Source organism: Felis catus, chromosome C1 (assembly GCF_018350175.1).
Source record: "Felis catus isolate Fca126 chromosome C1, F.catus_Fca126_mat1.0, whole genome shotgun sequence".
NCBI classification, from domain to species: domain Eukaryota; kingdom Metazoa; phylum Chordata; class Mammalia; order Carnivora; family Felidae; genus Felis; species Felis catus.
In genome coordinates this window covers 27,999,985-28,010,955 of record NC_058375.1, presented here as the reverse complement: position 1 = coordinate 28,010,955, position 10,971 = coordinate 27,999,985, and the positions used below count along the sequence as shown (strand labels likewise).

At 51.0% G+C, this 10,971-nt stretch overlaps 1 protein-coding gene across 1 annotated transcript; it reads left to right on the top strand.

Annotated features, from left to right (window-relative positions):
• Positions 1 to 251: 251 nt before the first annotated feature.
• Positions 252 to 7,140, top strand: MRPS15 (mitochondrial ribosomal protein S15). Its single transcript, XM_006934579.5, has 8 exons — positions 252 to 497; positions 775 to 819; positions 1,928 to 2,003; positions 2,904 to 2,952; positions 3,429 to 3,513; positions 4,949 to 5,007; positions 6,543 to 6,734; positions 6,984 to 7,140. The coding sequence occupies exons 1-8, from the start codon at positions 362 to 364 to the stop codon at positions 7,119 to 7,121; spliced, it is 780 nt and encodes a 259-aa protein (XP_006934641.3). The 5' UTR covers positions 252 to 361; the 3' UTR covers positions 7,122 to 7,140.
• Positions 7,141 to 10,971: the final 3,831 nt, after the last annotated feature.

The window sequence follows — 10,971 nt, the reverse complement described above, 5'->3', positions numbered from 1 at the left end:
AGCCTCCAAAATGACCGGGGCCCGAGGCCAAGTACATAGAGTGGGATTAAGGGCGGGATGCCCAAGGGGGAAGATGGCATCTTAGAATTTATACAGCACCGGACACCACTGACCAGGCCCGCAATCACCCAGCCCCCAGCCCCGCACGGCTGCTAACCGGACCTCTCCCCTGGACCCAATCGCGCCGCACCCCGGGTCTTGCCTTTCCCATCCATTCTCTCGGTCTTCATCTGCTCCGGTCTCGCAACTGCACTCCATTGGTCGAGCCTGAGCCAGCATGGCGGCGCCCTTGTAAAGCGGTCCGTGCCGCAAAAGGGACGGCGGCGGCGGTGGCGCCGGCCCCGCGGGGTCACAAGTCGGCATGCTGAGAACAGCGTGGAGGGCGCTGAGGTCGCTTCCGACCCAGGCAGTGGCCCAGGCTCCAGTCCGCGGGCTGCCGGGCGGAGCGTGCGCCAGGCCTCCCTTCCGCCAGTGGGGCCTTCCCTCCCCTCCTGGAGGTGAGGAGCTGAGAACCTAAGCAACTCGAGCAGGGAGGTGGGGTTGGGCGGAGATGGGGGACACGCGGGACGAGGATGGGGAAGAAAGGCCATTGGGTGGGGAAGAAGTAAGACGAGGTGGGAGAGGCGTGGGGCCGCGGGGTGCGGAAGAAATGGGGCGGCTGCTAGGCGCCGAAGCGCCAAGACCTTGCAGGAAGGGTAAATGCAGGGGCCACAGAAAGGAGTCGAGGCTGGACTGTTTAAGGAGATGGGCCTCGGCCCTCTCTCTTCTGCACAGGTGTTATCCTTCCGGCCGTTCGCGGATATGCCATCCAGAAACCAGGTAGGAGCTCTTGGGGTGGGATTTCCGCGGAGAGAGGGACGTCTGGAGGGACGCCGGGTGGCCAAGGGGACAGAGGTGGCTACTTAGAACCACTTGATGGGGGTGGGCCAGAGGTCCTGAGCAGAAAACCCCCACGTCCGCCTTGTCAAAAGGCTGTAACCTGAAACCTGCCCGGGACCGGGTGGGGGGTGGGGGTGGCGAGCCGGAGCGGGAGCTTTCGGACTGGGTTTGAGTGAGAGTGAGCTAGCAGGGGGAGGGCGTGCTGGGCGTACCCAGGCCTACCTAGAGTCTAGGTAGACACTTTGTGTCTACCCTTCCGTGGTGGAGGGCTTGGTTTCCCGTTCCAAGGCAGTCTGCATCTCTCTTACTAAAGAGATCTCTCTTCCTGGGCACATGATATTGGGCAAGTTACTTCCTGCAGTCACATTCTAAAATGATTGTAGAAGTTATCTATTCGAGAGGATTGTTGTTAGGATTCAGTGATAACACATGAAAAGCATTCTTAGCACCGAGCGCAATAAATGCAGTCTATATTAGCATTTATTGCTACTAATATTATGTACACAGCGGCAGAGCAGGGTCTGACTGGAGAGGACAAGTTATCACCCTTGTACCTCTCCCTCATCCCCGAGGGAATAGGACACACACCGAGGCCCGAGGTCGAGGGTTTCCGATTTGTGCTTACATTTCAGGTGTCCTAAAGCTAGGGGCCCCTCCTCAATCCCCTTATTTCATTCATGCAGTCAGCCAGCAAGCGTTTGTCAAGTACCTGTTCTACATGAGGCCATGGACCAGACCGGGGATTCAAAAGGAGTCAAACTCAGTCCGTCCACAAAAGGCCCCATCCTGGTAGGGGATTCGATAACTGTAGAGTCAGAGATGTAAGAGGTGGAGGCACAATATGGGATCTTAGGAAAGGCAATCTACTCCCAGCGTGAAATATCAAGACAGTTGCCTGCGGCGTTTGCAGAGTAGAAGCTGAGCCCAGAGATATCCGGTGTTTTGCTTGAGACCCTGGGTGCCTCACGGAGTTGGTGACAAAAGCCAGAACTGAGGGGGTGGGCAGTGAGAGTTGACTCTTGGTGTTTTCCATCCCTACACTTGACAGTCCAGCGCAGCCAAGAAGATGACCTGCCCCCTTCCACGCTGCTCAAAGACTACCAGAACATTCCCGGAATTGAGAAGTAAGCAAAAAGAAATCTCTTTGATGAGGTAGGGTGCCCTAAGAGGAGTGAGGAGGAGGAAGGGAAGACAGTGACTGGTCCGGCCTGGCCCACTGTATCTGAAGCTTGGTTATAGAATCAGGCAGAGGACTCTTGAAGCCCAGGCTTGGTGAGGGTGAGTGGCAGGGCAGAATGGCATTCATGGAGCTCAATTTTTTGCCTTTTTTTGTACTCTGGTTTAGTTAGCAAGGAGGCAACATACCTTATGGGTCGTTGTGAAATCTCTCATCTCTGGATCCTCAAAAAAGCCCTCTGAGGGAAGAAACAGTGTCCCCCTTTTATACATTACCAAGTTGTCCTATGTCATACAGCTCCTAAGGGACGGAGCTGAAAGACACCAAAGCCGGGATCCTTCTGCCCAGTCCCTGCCCTATGCCCTAGGAGCTGTCCTGTGTGACATGAGAAGAAAACGATTATAGAATTGAAATGTCTCAAGACAGATTGAACCATACCTTTTGCTGAAATGAAAATCTTCCCTTTGCCCTCCCTGTGATGGGCCTGGAACACTCACACGGACAGCCCCAATTTTGTGTAGTTATCACATCGTTCCATGTTCTCAGCGCAGCACATCAGATTCATGCTGACTGTTAATCCCCGAGAAATGGCTCCCCGCTTCCACAGAGACTCTTTTGTTATAAAAGAAATTTTCAGGGGCGCCCGGCTGGCTCAGTTGGTGGAGCATGAGACTCTTGATCTCGTAGAGATCTACGTTGGATGTAGAGATTACTTAAAAATAAAATATTAAAAAAAAAATTTTTTTTTTAACCGTAATTGCTTTTCAAACTAAAATGGAAACAGCATCGTTTCCCCTTCCTCCCCGTCCCCCCACACCTGTCTCTCATTGCTCTGGTTTCCGCACAGGTTTGACGATGTTGTAAGAAGACTCTTGTCTTTGGAAATGGCCAACCAGGTAAGTGACCTGTGCAAAACCCCGGCCTCTCCTAGTCCTCTCCTCTGGGACTTCCTCCTACCGTGGTAACACCACCCCAGGCTTCTCAAGTCACAGTATTTATCCCAGTGTCATTCTGTGACCACTCGTCCATCCCCCAGACTGAGCATCTCGAGGGCAGGGACGGTCTTGTTCTCTCACTGTATCCCTAGCACCCGGCAAACAGTAGGTACTCAGTAATGATCTAATGCCTGAATGAATGAGCAAGGTTTGGAGACATTCATCCAACAAGCCATTTCACCTGCCATTGGCCTTGGACTCACCTAGATGTGAATAGCTACGTGCTGACCAAAGGCCTTGCCCTGATGAACAGAGTGAAGCCAGGCGCTGAACTTCATGGCCTAGGTTCTATGACTGTAGCCAGGGCCTGTGTGGTATGAAGGCTAGCTCTTAGGGGCTGGCAGACCACACAGATTCTCTGTCTCTATCCTCAACAGAAGGAGAAGCTAAAAGTCAAGCAAGAGCAGTTGATGAAGAAGATTGTGGCAAACCCTGAGGACACCAGCTCCCTGGAGGCTCGAAGTTGGTCAGGGGACCCTTGGGGAGTGGGAGAGCGGCGGGAAGGGGAGGGGGGTCTGCTAGCTGGTACTTGATCCAGGGCTCTTGTCTACAAGTACACTAGGTATTAGATGTGACTTAATAAAGGGAGAGACAAGAAGGACCCAGAGTGATGAAAATTGGACTCTGTGATGCTAGAGTCAGCGCCCAGATCCCACCTCATACCTCTGTGTGAGCTCAGGAGAGTTTCCTCAGGAACCAAAGCTTGTCTCTGTGTCTCCCTCTACTCTGCAGCTAAGGTGGTGTAAAGGGGCAAGTGGTCAGGGCCAAGATTCCATCTCACTCCACAGTGCTGCCAGAACTTATTGTGTGTCCAGGAAGGGCCTGCTGTACTGACAGCATCTCCTTGGGGCCACCTTCCGCTTCTGCCTTTGCCCCCGTCTTTGCAATAAAGGCAGGGATCAAATATGAGGCTACCTAAGGAAGGATATTGCAAGAGTTTAGGAGATGAGTGAGAGCTGGTAATTCTGAAAACTCACTAGTGAGGGGTGCCTGTGTGGCTCAGTTGGTTAAGCGTCCGACTTCGGCTCTCAGATCATGATCTCACAGTTTGTGGGTTCGATCCCCGCGTCAGGCTCTGTGCTGACAGCTCAGAGCCTGGAGCCTGCTTCGGCTTCTGTGTCTCCCTCTCTCTTTCTCTGCCCCTCCCCTGCTCGCACTCTGTCTCTCTCTCTCAAAAAATAAATAAACATTAAAAGAATTTGAAAACTCACTAGTCAAAAAACAGAAAGGTAGCCACTGGAAGGGCAGAGGCAAGGAGTAGACCCTTGATGGTTTGGGAATCTAGTCTTACTACATTGGGTAGGACTACCAGTGCAGCATTGAATGATTAACAATGATAGCATGGACAGTAGACTGATTCCTGAATTCAACAGGAACGCTCTAAAGTTTTACCATTAAGAATGCTACGTGCTGGGGCGCCTGGGTGGCTCAGTCGGTTAAGCGGCCGACTTCGGCTCGGGTCATGATCTCGTGCTCCATGAGTTCAAGCCCCGCGTCGGGCTCTGTGCTGACAGCTCAGAGCCTGGAGCCTGTTTCAGATTCTGTGTCTCCCTCTCTCTCTGACCCTCCCCCGTTCATGCTCTGTCTCTCTCTGTCTCAAAAATAAATAAACGTTAAAAAAAAAATTTAAAAAAAAAAAAAAAAGAATGCTATGTGCTATGGTTTGGGGATGATACGTTCATAAGATTAAGGAACTTGCCTTCCTTAGACTTTGCTTTCTGAAGGAAAGAGAGTCCAAAGTCTTTTGAGATCTTGAAATTCAGAGTGCTTTGGGAGTTGTAGAGAGCTACACAAGAGCACTGGTGATTGTTATTCCTTGAGGTCTTAAAACATAACCCCGGCCCGGGCCCTTCCTTCCTCTGTGCCAGCTCTCATCCTCTGTGGTTTGTGGTTTCAGTTGTTGCTTTGACCGTCAAGATCCGCAATTATGAAGAACACAGGCAGAAACACCGAAAGGTAAACCTTGGGCATTGCTCCCAGCTAAACACCAGCAGCCGGGGGAGAGGAGTCTGAGAGGTGAAGGGCTCTGGGTCCAGAGAAGCAACTTGAGAAGCCAGATGGCCACAACGCCAGGGTGCCCGGCCCTCAGCTGCGGTGCAAAAAACATTCCCCTCCTGCCGCCAGTGGAAAAATGGGAGCCTTACGGTGCTGTGCTGTCACCAGTGGTCAAGAATGCAGACTTCAGGGCATGACCGCAGCGGCTGGCACATAGTGGGTGCTCAGTATGTCTAGAATGCAGGAAGGGAGTCAGGTTGGCACTCGGTTCAAATCTCAGCTTTGCTATTTCCGCTAACCAGATGTGTGACTTTGGGGAAGTTACTTTACATGCCCAAGCCTCAGTTCTCCTGTCTGTAAAGTGGGGAACGTAGTAGTACCTGCTGATGGGATTGCAAGGACTAGGTGAAATAATAAAGCACCAGCATGGTCATATGAAGTATTGGGCCTTGTGCAGAGCACCTCACGTGCATCAGTTCATTTAACCCTTAGAACCATCTTTCTATCCCATTTTACAAAGGTGTAATCTGGGCGTGGGGTGATTAAGTTATTCCTCAAAGCACACCACTGAGAAATGATGTGCTAGGACTTGAAACTAGGTGGTCTTGCTCTGGGGCCCATATTCTTCTTTTATTTGTTTGTTTTGCAAAGAACACAAGTTTATTATCTCGTAGTTGGGTTTTTTTGTTTTTTTTTTTTTAAGTTGATTTTTTAGTTTGTGTTTTTTGAGACAGAGAACACGAGCGGGAGAGGGCAGGGGGTGGGGGTGGGGAGAGAATCCCAAGCAACTCCACGCTGCCGGGGGGGGGGGGAGGGGGGGGCGGGGGGTCAATCTCATGAACTGAGATCGTGACCTGAGCCGAGATTCAAGAGTTGGATGTTTAACTGAGCCACCCAGGTGCCCCTCCAGGGCCCATATCCTTAACCATGATGCTGTATCTCAGCACAGCAGTGGGCACAGAGCTACTGTAATTTAGGCAGCTGCCCATATTTTTAATAAATACAGAGTGGTCCGGCTCTGCATGGGCGGCACCTCAGGGTTCCCTGGAGCAGGTTGATCTTGCTTCTTGGCGAGGAGAGTTTTGCTCATTTGGAATGTGAACAGCAGCCCTCACAGAGGAGCACAGACCTTCCCTCCTCTCCAGCCCAGCTGACACTTTGCTGAGCTGTGGGGAGGCTGAGTAGGTGGCGTAGGGGAAAGAGCATGAGACTTGGAGTAAGACCCATAGATGTGGATTCAAGACCTGACCTCACACAAGGTCCCTGCCTGGCACAGTTCTGGGACCTCCTATGAATCAGGTGACATCTTTGAGCCTTTATTTTCCCCGTCTGTAAAATGGGAATAACAATGACAGTACCTACCTGAGAGTTGCACTGACATTTGCATAAGATTGTTGGGAGGTTTCAATGAGATGATGGAATGACCATCCCTTGTTACTGTATAGTGGCTCACACTTAAATAGGACACTAAAAGTGATATACCAACTCTCTCGCAGGACAAAACCCATAAGCGCTATCTGCTGATGAGCATCGACCAGAGGAACAAGATGCTCAAAAACCTCCGTAAGACCAACTATAGTGTCTTTGAGAAGATCTGCAGGGAGCTGGGGATTGAGTACACCTTCCCCCCTCCATACCACCGGAAAGCCCACCACCGCTGGGCGACCAAGAAGGCGCTGTGCATTCGGGTACGAGTCGGAATTGCTGCTTTCGTTGGCCCCACTCTGGGACTGTGGTGGAGAGATCAGAAGGGAGGGTAGTCTGTTTCTGACCGAGGCGTGGAACTGGCCCCAAAGCCTTGAGGAGGCTCCCAGGCCGTCAGCCCCGTGGAGAAAGGCTGACGTGAGCATCCGGGGGAGTCCGTTCTCACCCCAGCTGCTCCAAGTCTGAGGTTCTGCATAGGGTTACAGTCTCTTCCTGCTCCCTTTCATCCCCAGGTTTTCCAGGAGGTACAGAAGCTGAAGAAGCAAAAGAGGGCCTTAAAAGCTGCAGCAGCGGCAGCCCGGAAACAAGGCCAGAAGAACCCGGAGAGCCCTTCCAGAGCCGGACCAGAGGCAATCAAAGAAAACCAATAAATTGTATTAGAGTTCTGTCTTTCTGCCTTAAAGGATAATAGAGAAGGTGGGGCTCTGTGCGCGGAGGACAAGGAGGGGGAATTTGTTTGTTCGTTCAGCTCTGGGATCCCAGGGTTTTAGGAGGCAGAGCCTCTGCCCTCACACACCTGAGGACACGTTCTCACAACACCCCTCACACACACTCACATAAACAGCGCCCTGTTGTCCACCTCCTTCCTGCAGAGGGGAGACTGAGCACACAGCAGCACAGAGGAAGTGTGGCCGGCTGGCTGGCTGGCTGGCTGGCTGGCGGCCAAGTGAGAAAGCCGGCTGTAAGAGCTGCCTTCTGGACAGGGCCCTGGAAGTTGAAGTAGAAGCTCACCAGACAGAAATGGGGTGGGAAGGTGTCCTGGGCCGAAGGAATTGCAAGTACACAGGCAAAGAAGTCAGCAGGTGCAAGCTGTGTCCAGAGAACACTGGGAACAGGAAATAGAGCTTGACAGGGAAGTTGAAGCTGGGGTGTGAGAGGCTTGATATGCTGGCCGCCCTCTGGGGAGTGGGGAGACAGTCGTGGTTTAAAACCAAAGGAGTGAAGACAGCACCAGGTCTGTTTAGATGGTTAAGCAGCAGCAGTGCAGGGCGGGGGATCAGAGGGGGAGCGATCAGAGCACTTTATTGTTTGGGGGGCAGAGCTGCTGGTGTTCAGGTTAAGAATCTGATAAAAGCTACAAGTCCTATCCATGAGAAACTGCGCATACGCAAAACATTCCTTGTAAGTTCTGGGGAGTTACGAGTACCCCTTTTCCTGCAAAGTTCACCCATTCATACCAAGTGAAGTGTCAAGGCCTTGACGTCTGAGCGTGCTTGGCAGGTTTGCAGAAGCAAGGGAGACTGTGTCTAAAACAGTGAATGAAGAGATGAGGTCAGAGGGAAAAGCAGACACCAGATAATCTGGACCTTTCTGGGTGTGTTAGTCTGCTCAGGCTGCCATTAAAAACCATAAACTGGCTTAAACAATGGCAGCTTATTTTCTCAAAGTTCTGGAGGCTAGGAAGTCCAAGATCTAGGTGCTGGCCAATTTGGTTTCTGCTGAGGAATCTTCCTGACTTGCAGATGGCCGCTTTCAGACTATGTCCTCACTTGCGAGGGGGGAAAGATCTCTTCCTCTTATAAGAGCACTAATCTCATCATGAAGACTCTACCCTCGCGACCTCATCTAACTCATTACTTCCTAAAGGTCCCTCCCGACCTCATCTGACTCATTACTTCCTAAAGGTCCCTCCAAATACCATCATGTTAGGTGTTAGAGCTTCAATATGTGAATTGGGGGAGGTACACATTCAGTCCACGACAGCGGGGAAAAGATTCTGGAATTCATTCTGAGACGGGAAGCCATGGAGGAAAGAACAGGGGAAAGTTGTGTTAAAGGGACGTCCGAGGAGAAGTTGGAAACTTAGATCCAGGACTGCAGCGAGGCCTAAGCTAGACACAAGTTTACAGGTTATGTTTAGATGGTGAGTGAAACCATGGGTGTGGGTGAAATTGCCCAAGGAGGGAGTGTAAATGAAAAAGAAAGGGCCATGTCAGGATGGGAAGGATGATCTCTGAGGGCATAGCCTGACTCAGGAGCAGCTGAGGGGTGGGGGATGGTAAAGTGAAGGTAGGACAGAGAGGCTGGGGTCCCGCAGTATCAGAAGTGGGATGAGAGGCCCAGAACAGCAGACGAGCTCTTCAGATAACACCTCCAGGAACAGCGGGGAAGGCCCTTTATGGGGCAGGACTTGGAGTGGACACAGCTACATGGAGATACTTGCTGGAGGGCCAGGTGCCATCATATGAGGGGACCAGCGGAGAAGTTGAGAAAAGGGACACAACAGGGCAGACCCTATGAGAAAAGCATTGTTGTAAGTGCTTGTAGGCACAGTATCATCTAATCTTTTAAGTCACCTTCTTGGGGTGCCTGGGTGGCTCAGTCGGTTGAGCATCCGACTTCGGCTCAGGTCATGATCTCGCGGTCTGTGAGTTCGAGCCCTGCATCGGGCTCTGTGCTGACAGCTCAGAGCCTGGAGCCTGCTTCGGATTCTGTGTCTCCCTCTCTCTCTGACCCTCCCCCGTTCATGCTCTGTCTCTGTCTCAAAAATAAATAAACATTAAAAAAATTTTTTTAAGTCACCTTCTCTATCCAACCATCCCGTATTGGCACAATTATCCTTATTTTAGCATGTGAGAACTGAGGCTCAGAGGTTAGTAACTTGTCCAAGTTCACACAGCTGGTTAGAGGCAGGCCTTGAATTCAAGCCCACGTCCATCTTTATTCCAAGCCTGTGTTCTGCTCATTTTACCACATTGCCTAGGGGAAAAAAAAAAAAAAAAATGGCCTGAGACACCATGGAAGGAGTCTATGTTACAGCAAACTTAAATGCCTTTAGCAATCAGGCAGGTTAACATGATGTATGAAAGGCCAGGTATAGCTGCTTGATACATTCCTATCCCAATTATTTCCCCTTTTAAAACTGCAGATAGGCAAAATCAAATCAAAGCCTTGGGCTGCCACCTTTCAATGACCATATAGCATCCAATACTGAAATGTTGGTTAAGAACCACAGTCTTCATGGCGAAGTAGTTTCAATGGGATGGAGAGAACTGAATCCAAGTTGCAGTGAGGTACGGAGTGAGGATGTTAAGGAAATTCAAGTTGTGAGCGTTGACTACTTTTTTTTTTTAATGTTTATTTATTTTTGAGAGAAAGCAGGGGAGGGGCAGACGGAGGCAGAGAATCCCAAGCAGTCTCTGAGCTGGCCCCAAACTGTCAGTGCAGAGCCAGATGTGGGGCTCCAACTCACAAACCCTGAGATCATGACCTGAGCTGAAGTCAGACACTTAACCAACTGAGTTACCCAGGTGCCCCTCGACTACTTTTGAGAACTTGGCTGGGAAGGGAAGGGGACTAGAGAAGGAATGGGAAGGACTTGAGCTGTCAGGGCAAGACTTTGCAGTAGTAGGTGTGGTTATGAAGAAGATGTGCTGTTCCACTGAGCGGGCAAAGCCAATGAGATAGATGAGTTCTGCTGCATTAGGGGGAAATGGGGGAGTGCTGAAGATGTCTCTAAAAAGGTAGTTACAGTCAGAGTGGAGAGTCTTGAATGCCATGCCAAGCACTTAGACTACGATCTGGCAAACAGTTGGAAAGCACAGACAGGATGCGTCATATGGAAAATGGCAACTGCTGAAATTTAGCCTAGCAGCCAGTGCGGGTGGAGAGAAAACATACTAATGCAGGCAGAGAAAGAAACGAAGAGATAAGTGTGGAAAAGATTTTGGAGGTAAAAGCAGAAGTGGTGACTGATAGTAGGACCCAAGGAGACCAGAATTGTTAGCCAAGGCTCAGATTTCAAGTCTGAGTGGCTGGAGGGAAAGAGGATTCGTAGGTTTTAGAAGTATTGAAATTTACAGAAATGGTTGCCCATCAAAGTAAAAACGTACAGCAGAGAACAAGAAGGTGATGCTGGAGCTCATGACGCGAGTGAAGTGTGGGGTCGCTGCTCTCCAAGCAGACAACTGCTCGACAGTGTGAAAGGAGGGAGCTTCAGAGAAACCCCAGCACGCTTGCTCGCGGGGCGGCCAGACGTGAACAGGCCTGGTTTGCTTCACGGAGCACGAAACCCAGGTGGGACTTCACTCCAAGTCTCTTTTAGGACGGAAACGCAAGTTAAGGCCTTCTGGCACTTCACCCATCCAAAAGATTACTGAGGGCTTTCGGGGCATTTTGCACGATCTCAGGGATTCCTCTCTGCAACCTTGTGTGGCGGGTGACCCCTCCACGTATAGGGAAGGCCAGCCTCGCAGAGCTCGGAAAGGGCGGGGCCGGAAT